The sequence below is a fragment of the Dermacentor silvarum genome, chromosome 5, assembly GCF_013339745.2.
Source record: "Dermacentor silvarum isolate Dsil-2018 chromosome 5, BIME_Dsil_1.4, whole genome shotgun sequence".
In the NCBI taxonomy this organism is placed as follows: domain Eukaryota; kingdom Metazoa; phylum Arthropoda; class Arachnida; order Ixodida; family Ixodidae; genus Dermacentor; species Dermacentor silvarum.
Window position 1 is genome coordinate 98,834,425 of NC_051158.1, and position 18,066 is coordinate 98,852,490.

General features: G+C 48.6%; 1 protein-coding gene across 1 annotated transcript in view; it reads left to right on the top strand.

Annotated features, from left to right (window-relative positions):
- The window catches only part of LOC119454267 (fatty acid synthase-like), a 68,772-nt gene that overhangs the window by 18,546 nt on the left and 32,160 nt on the right, over positions 1 to 18,066 (top strand). Inside the window, 3 exon segments of the mRNA XM_049668304.1 lie at positions 2,492 to 2,681; positions 7,398 to 7,627; positions 12,026 to 12,229. Coding sequence (XP_049524261.1) covers positions 2,492 to 2,681; positions 7,398 to 7,627; positions 12,026 to 12,229 — 624 coding nt within the window.

Here is an 18,066-nt window from a genome sequence, read left to right on the forward strand (position 1 = left end):
GAGGGAGAGAGAGAGAGGCGGGTTATTTTTGTGAAATAAAGTTATAGGAAATGTTACCAGACCCACGCAGCACTTAGCACGCATCGATTAGAGTGAGTATGAAGCATGCTTATTGCACGCTATACTCTTTCACCATGACTTGACCTGCGTTCCACTTTCGCTCATCACGTTCGCTATATGTACCTGCGGCTTTACTACCGATTACTACCGCTTCTTCGGCTCTCGGCTGACTGCTCCTTGGGCTAGAATGACCTAGAATGCTCCTTAAGTGCACGCCCACTCGAGCCACTCGCGGACAACGGTGCCCTCAAGTGGCCTACGGCATGCTTGTCGAGCGCAAGGCCTTCATTTACAGCGCTGACCCTTCTAAATGCGGTACAAGATCTTCGAATAACTACGACCAGCGCCCAAGCCAAATAAATTTGAACATTTTCATCCACCTGAAAGTGCGAACGAAAGCTGCACAAGAAAGTCATACTGATTTCTCAGAAAGAAGGCTTCGCAGCTTGAATAAAAAAAAACTGGCATGATCCGGGGATTGAACCCCGGACCAACGCCTTTACGCGGTTGGTCGGGTATCCATCCTGGCTAACCAGCAAGGTAGCAGATGGCAGCACAGGGCTGAATTAATCCTCAACCTGACGAGCAAGTTCAGCGAATTTTTGTAAGTTGGAGAAACTTGCATGAAAGAAAACAAGAACTGCCATCCAGCAAGACATTACTGATTCTCTGTAGTGTTAAAGTTCTTGAATATGTTTGTGTGTGTTTAAGGGAGTTGTTTTAAAGTCGAAAACACACGCCTAAGCTGTGCTGTTCTGAGCGGCCTGTGAAACCTGCGTTGCTTTCATAATTACGACGTTTCAAGCTAAGCCATCAGCATGTTAGGGACGCTTGCTGGCGCGTACAGAAGGTAGGCTATGCCCTTCCAGAAGTTATCATAATGCGACGTTTCCTCGACCTGGAGCAATTTTTACACGCGAGCCTAACTGGCCAGCTAGGGCAATCGGCCAATATCTGTTCGAAGCCGCAGAGGAAGCGGAAGAGGAAGGCTCCTAGAGGTGAAGAGAATCGCGCGCGGGGAAAAGTACGAAGCCAAGGTCCCTGTAGAACAGCGCCACCTAGAGGAAAGTCTAGGTGGCGTTGAGCGAATGAGGGAAGGAGAAACGAGGCGAAGCGTCGCTGAGGAGGAAAGTAGGCGGAGGCGCGCTGGGTTGACCTCCTCTGGCGGTTGCTACAGGTTTTGTTCGCCACTCGGACGTACCGGATTCGTCTCGTGATAACACCGTCCTCGCGCGCCGTACGCTGTGTGTGCTGTGTGTGCGAGTGAAAGGGTGCGATGGTGAGCGCGCCGTCTTCCCACTGGAGGGGGGCGTTCTACTCCGGCGGCTACTGCGTATGACGCGGCCGCGTGAGCCTTGTCTTGAATACAATCTGCGATGCGGACAGTGGAGGCGTCTAGGCGCACCGCGGGCCGTTAGCTTCGTGCGCTACATAGCACCCATACACGTGCGCGTCACCCGCGTTCACGCGATGAAACGTCACTGTAAACTTTTTTGGAACTACGCAACCACACACGCGCGCGAGAAGTTATCCCGCAGAGGACAGGACAGGGTGGACATGCGCTGAAGCTCTTCCTCGCACTCGACTCTGCGCAATAGGAGAAATGCAAAATTAGCGTAATAAAAAATGGCGGCCGTGATGGCATGGGAATTAAGATGGCAAAGAAGCACATGGGGCTGAACCGAAAGAAATGTTTTGTCGAAGCCGCTCCGTGGTTCGTATAGCCATCATTCCAGATGATTTCCGCGTTATTCACATCGAAAGGATGTCAAGTTAATAGGCAATCAATGTCATGCCGTCAAGTATTACACGGAAAACACATGGAACCATGAGACAAATGTGGGACCGCACGTGTCCAAAGTATGTCCGTTCTTACACGACTTTGTGAAGCATGGGTAACGGCTTCATTTACCAATTACGTACCTGGGTGTACAAAAGTAGTGGTGGTGTGGCAGGATAAAAGCTGCATAACTGCACCTTGACTGGTCCCACTTCCTCGTAAAACATTGTAGCAAACATAGGAAACATGGTTATTGTACAGACATGGTACAATATAGGAAGATGCATAAAGGAGGGAGCATTTTTGTTTTTTCATCTTGAAACAGTCAAAGTATAGGCTGATTTGGCAGTGAAAGGTTTCCGCAGAACTGATTTGCCAAAAGAAAGAAAGCATGCCATGCAAGGAACATGAAGAAGGAGCACTCCCGAGGACATTTGAATAAATGCGTTCTTACATACCTTGTGTAGTCCTTGATAGATTTGTATACATTGAGCGATGTGGTAAGGCCGTGCGACAACAGTTTAAGGACCATAATTTGTACGTGGGCGTGTAATACGTGGGCGGTTCAGACGAAAAGCGGGGATACGCCGCAGGCTAGCAAAGTTTCTGTCTGAGTGGCATCCTTGAACGGTTTCATTTCCTTACCTGCAGGTGGCGCTCGTCGACACGCTGAAAGCTGTGGGCGTGCGTCCCGACGGCATCGTGGGACATTCGACGGGAGAGATCGCCAGCGCCTACGCCGACGGCTGCCTTACCGCGGAGCAGGCCGTGTTGTGCGCTTACTGGCGAGGCCGCTGCATCGAGCTGGGAAACCTGCCCAAAGGATCCATGGCCGCTGTCGGCAAGTGATGCAGACATTTGCGTTTTTAGCTGCGTTTACACTGCAAAAGAAACTATGATAACTTTATTGTCAACACATTATTTTTGCTTCAGGCTGCGTCAGTGGATAAATGAATGAATGAATGAATCAATCAATCAATCAATCAATCAAAATAGATTATCAGACCTAAATTACACGTGTGGGCTACGCTGATGAACGCCTGCATTAGTTTGTCAGAATGTGTTGAGGGGGGTTGGAATAATTGTTACAAATAATAGATATCAGGCGCCTGATTTTTTTCTCATTTCTGGTGAGTACTATTGGAGCCACACAATAATGCAGCGTTAAATAGAACTAGAATGCCATAGGTTATTGCCATTAGCTGAAGATTACACATGCAATGAGGAGGAGGAGGAGGAATGAACGTTTATTGCTAGAAACAGCGAGAAAGTGTTCTTTCTTCGCCCTAGGTGGGCGGCTCTCTCAGTCCAGAAAGCCGTTGGCTAATGCCGCAGCCCGGGCCCGGTCCACCAGACTTCGCTGATCCTCCAGGCTCTGTGCCGTTAGCATTGCCTACCACGTTTCTTCGGTGGCTTGTATCGTTTCTGAGGCATTGTCTTGACTGTTTTTCTCGCGGTGTGGGCACACCAACACCATGTGTTGTAGGGTGTCTGGTACATCACAATATCGGCATAGGTATGAGAATTTAGTGGGATGCATCCGGTGCATGATAATTCCATGGACATATGTATTTGTTTGTAGTCTGCGGAGGGCGGTGGCTTCTTCCTTGCTTAATTTTGAATGTGGTAAAGGATATTCTCTTCTTTCGAGTCGGTAATGCTGCAGTATTACGGCGTAGTTGATGGGAATGTCCTCCACCCTCGTCGATTTCCGGATCCCGTGCGGCAGGAAATCCCGGCTGGTATGCTCTCGGGAGAGCAGCATGTGCTGCTTCGTTTCCTGCCAGGTGTTCGTGGCCTGGGGTCCACACGACGTAGGTTTCGGGTAGTTCTTGGCGTCTTGATAGCTCCTTTAGAATTTTCACGGCTGCGGCAGAGATTCGGCCTTTTTGTAAGTTTCTACATGCCGTTTGCGAGTCGCTCAATGCAAGGAAAAAAAGAATACCTTCTTTTGGTGCCAGTAAAAACGATTAATAGATTTTATGCGTAATATCAACAACAAAAACATGTGTTTTTGCCTTTCCGGTCGTGTTCTGCGAGCGTCAGCACGTCTGATGATCCGCTCCTCGCTGTCGAATTGATGGGTCTATCGCGCAGTGATAGCAGGAAATCAACATTTTATTTCGACTATCTATCGTTGAATATTGCACTGACTCACGGGGATGAGCATTAACATCAGAAGGGCAAGGATGTTTTGATTTGTAGTGAACATACTTACTTCAGAAGAGTTGTTTGCGCAGGTGGTGTGCATCATGCTCGTGCAAAGCGCTGCACGCTTTAGCATGGTATATTCAAAGCTGAGTGAGCTTCAAACGCAGCCGTTTGGGGACCTACATGCGCGTTGTGTTTTAATAAGCGTGCGAGGACAGCCCGGGGTTGCGTTCTCCCGGTGTGAACGGAAAAGATGGGCCAGCAAAAATCAGTAGCTCCTCCCCTGTCGAGGAAGTAGCGAAGCTTGTCGTGTGTTTCTTTGGTGCTTCTCCGGAGGAATTGCACCGACGAGTACCACGTTGTGCTCGAACCACAACCGGTCACACGCACTGCAGCTCGCTCTTCGTGAAGTTCCGGTTGAGAAGCTCGCGTTGAAAGCTGGCCGTCGCACCAGGGAAGTTGGCGCTAGCGTTGCCGAGGCGTGCACCACCGTTGTCGGGTTCCTGGAGGGCAAGACGACGCTGGCGTTGGCCTCGACGCTCCCTAAGCTCGGGGTCCGCGGCTCTTCGCTGACGTTTCGCCTGGGCTTCGGAAGCCCTCACGCTAGCTAGAATCGGCTCATCGACGACGAGCCCTTTCCCAAGCGCGTTCATTCTGGATGGATTTCCATAAAATTGCTGCAAAACTAAATCTGTCCGTTACGTAAGACAATGAATGGCTCGTACCCCCGTAAACGCGGCCTTCCCATTACGACTGAAGAGAAATTAAATTCTATACTGGAATGATTAGCAGCAAGGCAGCCAGCTCTGGAAGCAGACGACGACGACGACGAACGCGGGGCACGAGCACGTGCCGAAGCAAACCGAGTGGTGCCGACGAGCCAGCTGCGGAAGAAGACGACGACGCTCGAACCAATGCTGATGATGATAAGCTTGTGCGTACATGGACGCCACCGAAATCTGTGAGTTATAGCAGGCTTCGCCTGAAAAAATGACGAGCTCACACTGTACAGAAATGTCGCCCCAAACCAGCTCCTGGAATCTAAACACTCCATCGAAAGAAGTGTTTTGTGAAGCAATGCAGAAAAGGACCTTCTCTTAGGAGAGCTCCAACCGAGGCACAACTCAAAGCTGCACATTCCGCTGTTATCGCATCGGCGGCATCTGGTAGCACATTCGAATGCTTTACCGCTGTGTGTGATGTGTCCAAAGATGTGTACCGATGGGTCCGTTATGTGAAAGGTTGTGTCCGTTATGTGCGAGGATTTCTCTGCTGTACTGAAAGCGGCTGCAACGCGTCCAATCTGTATACAATTTGGCTTTACCTCGAGTTTTGACGGGCACGAGGTTTCGACCGACTAGCATAGCTAGAACAAGACAGTCTATGTCTGGCGCTGTGTCTTCGTCTCCTTCTGTATCCTTCTGCGTACTCTTTTGCGCTTTGTCTCAGGGTAGCTAGAACAGACTTGTTTAACACTCTCAAGAGCCATCGCCGGACCTGTCGCAACGGTACATACCACGTGTCCCTGCGACGACATTAATTAGACAAAAATTTTTCATTCACTCGCCTGAAACTCCTCGGGAACATGCTGAGAATAGCGTGGTGGGTCCACATTGCGAAGAATTGTGTTTATAGTATGTGCATGCGATTTATTTGAGCTTCGCCTGAGTCACTTAAGCGTTCTTAACTATCACGGGTCCCTCCAAATCCGGAACAAAAGCTTTTAAAAAAGAACCAAGGGGTTCGACTGCCAAGCTGGTGAACTAGTTATCATGATCGTGACCATGCTCGGCTTGATTAGCGCAGACATAGATGATGGCATCACATTCAGGCAACGCAATTATTTGTCTCAGTGAGCGTGTTCAAACGCGTTACAAGCAACGAATAACTAACTATGTGATATCAACAATTCACTATTTGCTAAATTATCTAGCACAGAAGTCGCGACCGCGAAATCGAAGCTGGTCCCTCTACAAGACTTTCAAGATTTGAGTGGGAAATACAATCGAATGCCCCTACAGCGAAATGACGTGTATAATTATGTCCCGACCGAATTTCTATCTCCCGTGTGTGTTGTGAACGCCTGTACAACGAAGCACATTACAACAAATTTGCCTCCACAACAAAGGAAGTTAAGCGTCCCCAATTGCTTTTTTGATCCTTTACAACGGATTGCACGAAGCGGTTTCGCCACTGCCCTCCGCAGGCGTCACCGAGGCTCGCTCTGCGCAAGCGCTAACGGCGGCGTTCCCGGCGCGCTTGACGAGCCTGCCGATGATCCAGCCGCATTGCTTAAGGGATCTCTCAAGTCATACGCTGCTTGTTGGAAGGCATCCGCGGGTGTGACGTCTGACGAATATGTGGCAGTTGACGACGACGTGATGATGTAATTGTAAATGACGAACTGCGGCGTCTTAAAAGCTGTTTAAGGCCGTAAAGACGCAAAAGTTAACAAAGCCAACTTTGGTGAAGGTCCTGTGAACGAACCAAAAATTTTGACGGCAAGGGCGGCTACAGCGGCATTCGACCATCTGCTGCTTTAACTTTCTATAGCTGCTGCGTTTCACCGCCGGGCATGCTGTGAACCTCGATACAATAAGGCTGGCTGCAGTCGCACATTGTTCCACATAAAGTGTGCATACAAAAAATGTACCACTTTTTTTACAAAGTTTCTGTTGAATTCATGCTAAGTAAAGGTTTTGTTTTGTCAAACGTGCTTAGGGCTGTTCTATTGTGAACGTTATGGTGCGCGACTTTTACAACGAAGTGGCCTGTATATCGAAGGATTTTGGAGGTTCCGAGCTCTTCTTAGGAAGGCGTTTGACGGTAGTATGACTAGCAGTAGCTAGGAGACATTTTCCACCGTATACCTGACTGACTAGATCGGTCAACCACATACTTGTCTTTCGATTTAAACGATAAAGACTAAGTTGAAAACTTACAGTCTTTGTTGAAACACCTGGCACACGAAAGATGCTTTCTACCAACCCGCCACTAGGTTTTAAACGCTAAGATTTCAACAAAAGAGCTCCAAATAAAGCTTGCGGGAGTTTGAGGCCTAATGGAAAGTAGATTGACTGATGAGACAATTTTGTATATCAAGATAGCGATAATGGTGAGACAAAAGGTGCCTATCATATTCTATCAGCGATTTATTGCAAAAGGAGCACTTAGGCATAAAATGCGCGTTACGAGGACCTCTCTAACTAATAGTACGTATACTATACTCAACAAGGCATGCGTAGGAAAAATTTTGTCGGGAATCAGATGGACTGGGGAATCAGTGACAAATGCACGTATGCATAGTTGAAAATTATGTTGTTGTTTTTTTTTCAGCAGTGTGCCAGTACTGGCGTCGGTGACAGCGGTCGCGCTGGTAATGTGGTGGTGCCGTTTTTCTTTTCAGGACTTACCTGGGAAGAAGCTGCGAAGCGGTGTCCCGACAACGTCTACCCTGCGTGCCACAATGCCGAAGACTCCGTAACCATATCTGGCCTCGCCGAAGCAGTGGCCCAGGTGGTTGCCGAATTGACGTCCGAAAACGTCTTTGCCCGCGAAGTGGACAGCGTCGGCGTCGCCTTCCACTGCAAGCTCCTGGAGAGCGTTGGACCTGCGCTTCGCAGTGCCCTCACCAAGGTACGCTGCTCGCACGAAGGTGGCAATAACATATACTTCGCACGTGCGCGTAAGCGCCTGTTTCCGAAAATATGTTCCAATGTGAGTGCGGCCAGAGCACGCGAGCCGGCTGTATTGGTAAAGAAACTCTAGAGGCTCGGTATGCATCTGTACTCTTCGAAGAGGCTATAGAGCCCGTGACAGCAGCACCGCTGCAAAGCGCCACTCTTTCCCTGCTTGTAGAAGCGGTGAGCATCTCATTTTTGAACACACGACAAATTATCGAGGGGGAGAAAGAGAGAGAAAGAAACGTTTATTCTTGAAACAGTGTCCCGAGCGAGGCCCGGTATCACCCTGAGGTGGGGAGGTTCCTTAGTCCAGGAACCCTCTGGCTTCGGCTGCCCTTTTGGCCCTGGCGACGAGTTGTCGTTGTCTTCCAGGTCCCCGAGGGCGAGCTTGGCCTCCCACGTTTCGAATAGGTGTTCTTCGTTTGCTTGTGGTGCTCGGTTAGCGTCCATTTCCGGCTACATTTCGCTGTCTTCATGTCACGGGCATTCCAAGAGCAAGTGTGCCAGGGTGTCGGGAACGTTGCAGAGTGGGCAGAGGTAGCTCTTGAGCGTCGGGTAGAGGCGGTGCATTATAGTTCCGTGAGTGTAAGTATTGCTTTGTAGGCGTCTGAGGACCACGCTTTCTTCTTTGCCGAGGTTTGGGTGCGGTGGAGGGTACACGTGGCGCTCGAGCCTGTAGTGTTGCAATATCGCCGAATAGTTGTTGGTTACGGATTCCACCTCTTCTGCCGCGGGTCGGAGGGCGTGTGGGGCGAGGGGAGCCCGGCTGACGTGCTCGCGGGCAGCGGTGTCGGCCGCTTCGTTCCCCTCTAGTCCCTCGTGTCCGGGTACCCACGTTACGCAGGTGTACGGGAGCGGAGTGCTACGTCGTTATAGCACCTTGAGTGCATCAGCCGAGATGCGGCCCCTCGAGAAATTTCTACAGGCGGCCTGAGAGTCGGTGAAAATGACTGCTGCGTCTGTGCATGTGGTGGTGGCGAGAGCGATTGCCGCTTCTTCCGCCGTTTCCGGGTTGCGTGCCTTGACGTTTGCCGATGCTAACTCGCGGCCTCGGGAGTCTACGGCGCTGAGAGCGTACGCGTTTCGAGGCGGATACTTGGCCGCGTCGGTGCAGCGGGCGTCTGGGTCTTGTTTGAATCTTTGTTTGATGGCGTTGGCTCTAGCTTGCCTTCTACTCTTGTGGTATATGGGATGCATGTTGCGCGGGATGGGTGCAATGCAGAGGGACTCTCGAACGTCCAATGGGATTCGTTCTTTCTTGTCCGTGTCTGCGACGTACGTCTCGCTGTAGTTCAGATGTCGGAGTACTGATCTCCCGGTGGGTGTAAGCTTGAGTCGTTCCAGTTGGCTGTTTTTGTGAGCTTCAGCGAGCTCTTGCCACGTGTTGTGGACGCCCGTTTTAAGGAGACGTGTAGTAAAAGCCATGGGAGGGGGGAGTCCCAGGGCGACTTTGATTAACCTTCCTTCTCATGATGTTGATCTTTTCGATCTCTGCGTTCTTTAAAGCCAGGTACTGCATGCCGTATGTGATGCGGCTGGTGAGCAGTGCTTGTATTATTCTGAGCGTGTCTTGCTCCTTGAGGCCCCTTATTTGGCTTGAGATCTTCTTGACGAGGTGCGTGAGTTGCGAAAGGGTGCGTTGTAGTCTTGGTAGGCTGGCCGCTCCGGATCCGTCCTTGTGAATAAGGAGTCCCAGTATCCGTAGCGTATCGACTTTCGGGATTGGCGTCCCATTGAGGGTGACACAGGTTTCGGGCTCTTCGTAGCTTGGTGGCCTGCCTCTCGTTCTTGCTTTCAGAACGAGATTCTCAGATTTATCGGGGGCGCAGCGGAGGCCACAGTTTTGGAGATAGCTTTCGATGGTGTCTACGGCGTCTTGTAGGGCGCTTTCTTGCCTTCCAATGTTCTCAGCTCTGGTCCAGAGCGTGATGTCATCAGCGTACATCGCGTGATGCAGATCTGGTATGGTCTCGAGGAGTTTGGGTAACTTGATCATAGCCACGTTGAAGAGTAGCGGTGAGATGACCGATACTTGCGGGGTGCCTCTGTTTGGAAGTTGAAGGCTTTCACTGCGGGTGTTACAGATCCCGACAGCTGCCGTGCGGTATGTCAGAAAGTTTCTGACGTATGCGTAGGTCCTAGTGCCACAGCCGCTGCCTTCGAGGTTGTTGAGGATCGCGTCGTGACTGACGTTATCAAAGGCTCCGTTGACGTCTACTGCCAGTATACAGTACTTGCTTCGATTGTTAAGGTGATCGAGGAGGTCTTCTTTCAGTTGTAAGAGTACGTCCTGCGTTGAAAGGTGCTGCCTGAATCCGAACATATTGTCCGGTAGGTGGCCGTTATCGTTATCGTTATCGAGGGAAGTCTTTTTTTTTTCAAAGCTGGGATGTCGTGTACGTATTGCATGGGAATGTCACTACGAATGTCGGCCTGGTTGGTTGCTCTTGCAAGTGGCTTGCGCCGTTATTTGTAATCGTTGCTGATGGCACGAAGCGAAGTACTACTATGCTTTGCTCTTTTATTTTCTGTTTTTTTTTTTGTCGGCCTAATAAGAATCGATTACAACAGTACCTCAAAAGGATACAGATTTGACAATATAGTTTCGGCCCACTTACGTTGCAAGTAGTCCACAAAGCAAAAGTACCCGCGTCACTTTGATTGTAGTAGAACCATTGCTGCGGCATAAATGCGTGCTCCGCTAGCCATCAAAGCACGCCTGTGCCTCATTTAGGTCCCTCACTCAAGTCATACAACGTAACAGGTGTTGTACCTTGATGCCGATACTTGTCGCAGTGACCGCCTCTGTCAATACAGGACAACAATCGAACACGTATGAGATGCGAAGTGGTTTACGCTGTTTGTGTGAATCGCCTGGTATTTTTGACCTTCAAGTCGACGCCCGATTTACTGATATTTAAAATTACCAGATCTGGCACAATGCATAACAGAACATACACAGCTAGCCTCTGGTGAATTTTCTGGATTGCGCCCAAGGGAGCTCGGGAACATGGACGTCCGTCATATCTGGAGGCAAACTTGATGCCTATCGCGTCAGTACTGCGCATTGTCATGCATCTAATAATTTCTCACAATGCCATGCCTCTACGGAAGGATACTTCATTTTGTTGAACCACCATGAATTCAGCCACTCACGCAGAGAATAAGGATGGAAGGGAAGAATTGCTGTTTCATAATTTGGCCAGGGAACTCGACCACGGCTCGTATCAACGAATGATTCTTTCAATGTGTTTCGAGTAAGCTTGCAAAATGATTAGTCCTTTCTTTTCTCTCTTATGGGCTTGTACAGCTCCGTTCACGTTTTTTGTACAATTAGAACTGATTATGCCAACATTTCTCAATTCTACTGGCTAGAGGACTTTGATTTTTGCCGTACCGAAGCACTTAGCTGTTGCAAAATTTTCATTTAAGGGTGGGGGGGGTCGCGGCCCCATCGTTTGTCCTGCGAAGCAGGACTAAGGACAAGATTACGATGAACCGTGACACTAGACACTTATGCAAGCTTTTTCCGTCGTTGTCTATTAACAGTTGACTGTCAGCGCTTCATGGGTGTCTAGGTGTCTTCGTGATGTTAACCTGGGTAACTATAGGCATGCACCATCGTGTAGGTGCCGCTCTACAATGACAAACAGGATTCTTTAAATTTAACGGCGCTCGGAGCAACTGAACCCGCGCCACGCGCGAACTTTAGAGCGGCGCCCCCTGATGGCGCTGCGTGTGCGATAAGAAGCGCGAGAAAGGAGACCGGCTGCATACACGTTACGGCCTTGACGAGGCGCCGTGTCACTGCATTGATTCAATGCATTGAATGCATTGATTCAATGACGTCGACGTTCATCGTGAGATGGGTTCTGCCGCATTCGTTTTTTTTAGTTTTTAGTGATTAGAGACCCAACACACAAGAGGCGCCAGAGAAGATTACACGAAAAAGTGCAATAACTAAGTATAAAATTCCATCTCGAGCGAAATTTTGCATGATTACACATCTGAGAGACACATATGATTAACAAGAAGATCAACGAACCATCGGGGACACGAAGTATACATTGCTGTCCTAACTAAAGGAACAAATTTTATGGATATTTGGAAGGCAGGAGAAAGGCATAAGAAATTGGCTCGGTCGCTAATGGCTATCGGGAGACACTCTGTAGATAATATGTAGGCTGTAGGCCAAGTATAACAGCCGTATATGCAGTCTATCAGAGAACACCATTAGACATTGCAAGTGTACTTATAGAACTGTTGTTGCATTTGATGCCAAGTACAAAACCCAGAGAAAACGCCACGGTTGACTGCTGTCTTCCCGCTACTGCGTCGTTCACCCGTCCAGGTGGTCCCGGAACCTAAGCGACGGAGCAAGCGCTGGATCAGCTCGTCGGTGCCAGAGAGTCGCTGGAACGAGCCCCTGGCACAGTTCTGCTCGGCGGAATACCAGACCAACAACTTGCTGTCGCCCGTGCTCTTCTGCGAGGCTCTCCAGCACGTGCCCAAGAACGCCGTCCTGGTCGAGATTGCGCCGCACTGCCTCCTGCAGGTGGGTGTTCGGCCAATGCACCAAGATGAGCTAGTTGCTTAGCAACAATAACCAAGACGGGACACAGAATGGTGACAAAGACGCAGCAACGACTTATACGCTGTTCGATCGTCAGACCTCTGACGTTGGTCAGTAGGTGCTGTAGAACATCCGCAGGCCTGATAACCGTGTCTTGCACGGGGTGCCTGCTTTTTTTTCCTTTAACAGCTTGATATACGTTAGCAGGGACAGTCTATGGAGGAAAAATATGGCTTACTGTGGTGCATAGGCGGGGAAAGCAGCTGAAGAAAAAAAGAAAGTGAAATATTTTGGCAGAAAAAGTAAACAGAAAAAAATTCTTCCTATGGTTACGCGTAGATATACTTCACAAATGTGTGGTTTTTTTTTTTTTTTTTTTGTTTTTTTGTCACAGATCCACCACGGTTGCTCATTGACTATGGCGTTTTATTACTGAGCACGAAATCGCGGTTGCGATTCGCTGCCACGGCAGCCACATTTGGATAGGGGTCAAATCCATTTATTTATTTATTTATTTATTTATTTATTTATTTATTTATTTATTTATTTATTTATTTATTTATTTATTTATTTATTTATTTATTTATTTATTTATTTATTTCATACTGCTAGCCTTATATGTAAGGCTGTATCAGGATCGGTACGCAAATACTACTATGACAGTGGTTTCAAAAATGGGTAACAGTTTCGGTTACATAACAATGCGAAATATGGTGAACGAAGGATAAGGACGACACAAACACTTTCCGGAAAGTCATGTCAATCCAACTCCATTCCCATACACAAAGGTATTAATAATTTTGAGTTAACATTTACTTATTACACAACGCAAGTCTTATGTGTGAGGCTGTATATATAATGCCCGTATGCTTAATGTACACGCTAAAGAACCGTAGTGGTCGAAATTATTCCGGAACCATCCACTATAGCGTCTCTCATAGCCCCAGTGTCCCTCTGGGACATTAAACCCCACGAATTCGTGAATCTAGTCTTAAGGCACAAGCTAGGTTGCCTTCGCACGTTAAAAGTTTCTTCGTATTTTTTTTTATTTTTTTTTTTGGTGGCAGAAAAGCACCATTTAGCCTGAGCCCGCCGTCACTTAGCCCGTAAAGACTGACATCACTTCTTTTTTTTTTAGTTTACCTTAAACGCTCATGTAATGACATGAGGGGTGGGCTTTTTCAAACGGTGCATGATTGCTTCCAAGTATTTCTTGAAATCATCATGTACTGGATTGGTGCACCGCGTCGGTGGGCACATAGTTTCAGTCGATTGCTACTCTGACAAAGAATGAGTTTTGCGTGCACTGCGCGCACATAAGGTACAGACGTGTTTGTATCAACGAGTTATCATTCTCGGGTGCGACGATTGCTTCATTGTTCTCGATATTCAGACGCATAGCAACCGAAATTTATAAAGTTGTGCCCCCTCCGCTCACTCGCCTTTAGGAGGGAGCGCTCGGAAGTGCCTCCGACGCTTTTGCCTCAGCTGGGACGGAGTTCACGTCCCGCCGACCACTTCCGTCGCTGAGGGACATGATGTGCGACATGGCGGCCTGCGCTAACGAAGGCTATCCACGAGAGTCCGCGGCGCTCCGATTGCTTGACGAACACTGGGGCGCTCACCCATAGCTCTGCCTTCGCCTCGTATCAAAAGCGATGTCTTATCCGGTTGCTATCAGACAGCGTAATGGAGCGACTGGAACCAAGGATAAACCAATTATGAACGGTCGTCTGCCACCAGCTTTGCTTGTAACTTAGCACAATAGTGAATTTAGCCAGCGCCGTATATCCCTCTTTCGAAGCCAGTTTCATTCAATGCTCGCAAATAATATACAACTGAAGTGTAACGTCCTGAAGATATCAAGCCGGTTGTTTCAGTTACGGCAGATGCAAAAAAAAAAAGCTACCACTTAAGCTGCTGGGCTTAAGTATCGTAATGATGAAAGTCTCCACGCAATTTCGCGAACTTCTGACTAAATAGGGATCGCTTGGGGCGAGCCTCCACAATTTCAGTGCGGCGGCTTAGTGTGTATAGAGATTATTGCTGAGCATAAAGTGCAGTGTTTTATTGCTGTATATTGCGTTGATATTTGGTAAAGCCTTAGGTGCACGTTATGCGACACGAAGAGGATAAGACCAGGTTCGGTGGCTAATTTAACCTGCTTGGTGTTGAATAACGTGCATCTAAGCCCCCATAAGAATGCCAACGCAGTTTTAACCACAGTTAAGCAACCTCCATGGAACACCCTCACCGCTACAAAATCGACTGGCTGTCGATATATATATATATATATATATATATATATATATATATATCGACAGCGAAACCCATCCCTTCACCATAACTTCGAATCGAAACCATAAATCAGTCGTTTCCAGCGCCTATAAAGTATTACTCGAGCCAGTACAGCACAGCCCACGCTGCCTCGAAGAGTGAAACTAAAGTGCCTTGCGCAGCTCCATGTCTCCAACCGCTGTGGTTAAAGTCCGAACTCAGAATTATTCGCTCTGTCGGTCCATAAAGCGCCACAGCTCATACCCGCCACAAGCCTCCTACGGATTTACCTAATTTTGACCTCGAATCAATGAGGACACCTTCAATGTGCCCCAGACTACTAATTAATGAGGCTTCGACTTCTCGCTGGCTAGAGCCATACGTTCTACAAAGGCATATCTCGCCCCCAAAAAAGTTGGGCCTGGCTGCTGTGGAAGTTTTGCGAAACAGACCCGTCATGGGTGGGCCTGAAGCACTGAATAGGGAATCAATAATGATCCATGCGTGTCCATGTGCTTCAAAAAAACTGAAAGCCTCGTTTAGCGGCGCCTGAAATCACTGGTGACAAACTGCCAAATCTTGAGAAGCAGTTCAAAGAGCAAACGACGCTGGCAGAATCTCGACTGCAAGGTCGAGCCGTAGTCCTCGTGCTACTGCCGAGAGTTTCTGTGAACAAATGGGGAAATTCGATATTTTACCACGAAGTACTAGCCGGCGGCAAAGAATTTTAATTGGTTAATACCGAAATAAATGTTGTAGAAATTATACGTAGCCAGCGTTTGCTGTATGCTTGTTGCACTTCAGCAAGTATTACTTTGGTCTCTTAATGAAATATGCTACACTACGTTTTCTCATTCGTGCATTTGTTATTCGTGCGAGATATCCCGTCAGTGTGTAAAACTACGCATGAAAAGCCCGCACAGCACTAGACTGAGCTCGGCCGGCGGGTATTGTAATGCTGAAATTGAGAAATATATTGTTGTCTAGAAAATAGGTGTTTCAATAAAGTTTGCGAACGAAAACATCGGAAAAGGCATTTTAAGGGCCTTTCATAAGTGCACTAGCATAGATAACGAGAGCGAACAAATCTATAAACTGCAGGAGGTGTCCGGATGCTGTCCGGACTGTAGCAGACGACAGGCGCGCGCTCTCAGGTCACGTGAGCGGCGCTCGCAGCGCCCTTGTAGGCCGCGCTTCGAGATAATAGGCAACCATATGCCTATAGCACGTGAAACATTATCAATCAATCAGGCCTGAAAAAAGCCGCAGTTTAGCCCGAAAGGCGAAGCATCGATTGCGATAGCAAGTTAGTAGAAAGCTATACGAAGTAAGGGTAGGTGTTTTATCGGTCGTGTAAACTTGTAAGCATTCGCCTACTAAATTAACAAGCACGTTGTCACGCGCGCGCAAGCAACTATTAACACATCTCACTCGATGACCGCGCACACTCGCTGTCAAGACGCTCGAGTGAGGAAGCGCGCCAGCAGCAGCGAGGGAATTGACCTTCGGGCTGCCTGTCGTTTCAACGCCAACTAAGCGGCAAGAACACAGCGCCCACGAAGCTATCAGCACTCGACGCACTCAGTTCCTATCGTAGATTGCTTTTAAGATAGGGCCCGCGCGGCCACGCCATACGCAGCCGCCGCCGGAATAGAACGCCTCCCCTCACCTCCTTCCTCCCACCCGGAGCCTTGCAAGTGGTCCTGGAAGACGGCGCGCTATCTCACCGCTTTCCTCCCTTGCGCGCGCGAGTTTGAGCCACCATCGTCGGCTCGCTCTCGCCCAATTTCACTCTCACATACAGCATACGGCACGCGGCGACGATGTTATGGCACTTGGACTTTATACGGAACATCACGGCGACGGTGGCGGAAATGCACCTGGAGTGTCCATATAATTGCTATCGCAATATTTCTGCCGTAGTTATCGTTCAAAGTGACATATAGCTTACGAGAACAAAATAGTGTGTGTATCTGTCTTCTCCTTAGAAAATCCTTGCACAGGTACGTTCCATGTGCATTACTGTCCCAGGATCCGTGAAAAATTACAAGCACCTCGGACAGAAAAATAAAGCTAGCTGTGATGATCCCACGTCAGAAATGTACTCAGCGAACGCTCGATTTGCACATTCGTGAGCGATATGAGCTTGCTTAAAACACTGGCATTAGACATATGTCATGGCGCACTTGAAGCCGCTAATCGCAGGCGCGACGCATCATTCAATATTAATATTTTAAATTCGTGAATATGCAGCTTATTAAGACATCGGAGTCCGTTCCTCAGCTAGGAGACCCTTGCCCTCAAACGCGAATAAATAACTGGGTCGTGCGGCATCATCCTATTCGACTCGTCCGCCAGCACAGTCGCAGCAATGTAATTCTCGTGAAGTGTCTCCCCAGCTCCCTCCAGCGAAGCAGACGTTGCCATAATCGTAGAAAGTTGCAAAATAGATGCACGATATTGAAGTCAACCTCAACCAAAAATCTCATTTAAAACAACACAAAATCAACAGAAACACATGACATTTACATGGCAATTTTTGTAAGGAATTGAGGCACGAGCAGACGGGTTAGCAAAATATCAACCTCTCAGCCGGTGACACTACGATAACGCTAAAATAGGTATTCCTCAAGGATGGTTTCTGCCTTAATTTTTTATAGCGTTCCTTCCCATGGAAAACCGGCTGGACCTTCGCGACTAAAGGTCAGCTTGGTGGGTATAGCATTAGGAGAAGCCGAAAGTGCACAGTATTGACAGTATTTGAGGAGACGCACCAGCTTCTAAAACAGAATTCAAATTTAGTTACCCCACAGGAAGGCGAGGGAAGGCGCCGAGAGAAAGGGCGCGTGCTCTTGAGCAACCGAGTTGCGGGTAAGGGCGGCAAGGATTGTCGTTCGCTCGCTCCCTTGTACGACCGTTCGATCGGTCTGTTCGCTTACATTGACAATCATCGCCGATGGTTCTTGCATAATTTTTTGTCGATGGATTTTTTTAGGACTGAACGGTATATGTTAACGCATTTTCGGAACTGCTCGAAAGAACAGAGCGTACAGAAAGGCGGCACAAGACTGGTGGTGTACATCTCATTCTTACTCTATAGACTACATGCCACTGTTTTTTGTATGCCCTGTGCTTGAGCGCTGTTCAGGAGAATGAACTAACACCAGCTCGGCTAAATTTGAAATATATTTTAGAGGCAGGTGCATCTCCGCAAACACTGTCCATACTGTGCACTTTCTGCTTCTGCTAATCTTATCCCCACCAAGATGACCGTTAGTCTCGAAAGTTCATGTTAAAGTTCCATCCAATCAGTGCGCGCTGAAATGGACAGTTTAGTTGGTAGACACTTCGAGAATACCCCCCTGGAGGGCAGTCGTGAAAGCGGATGCCTCCACTGCTTTCGCTCCCTGGTACGTCGGCGTCAACGCCATCAGCAGTCGACGCAACGCTCGCCTGCGTCCGAGAACCCGCCAGTGATTCTCGCCAGCAGCATCGTGCACAATGAGCTGGCCACCGTCGGGCGGCAAAGGAGCGACCGCCTC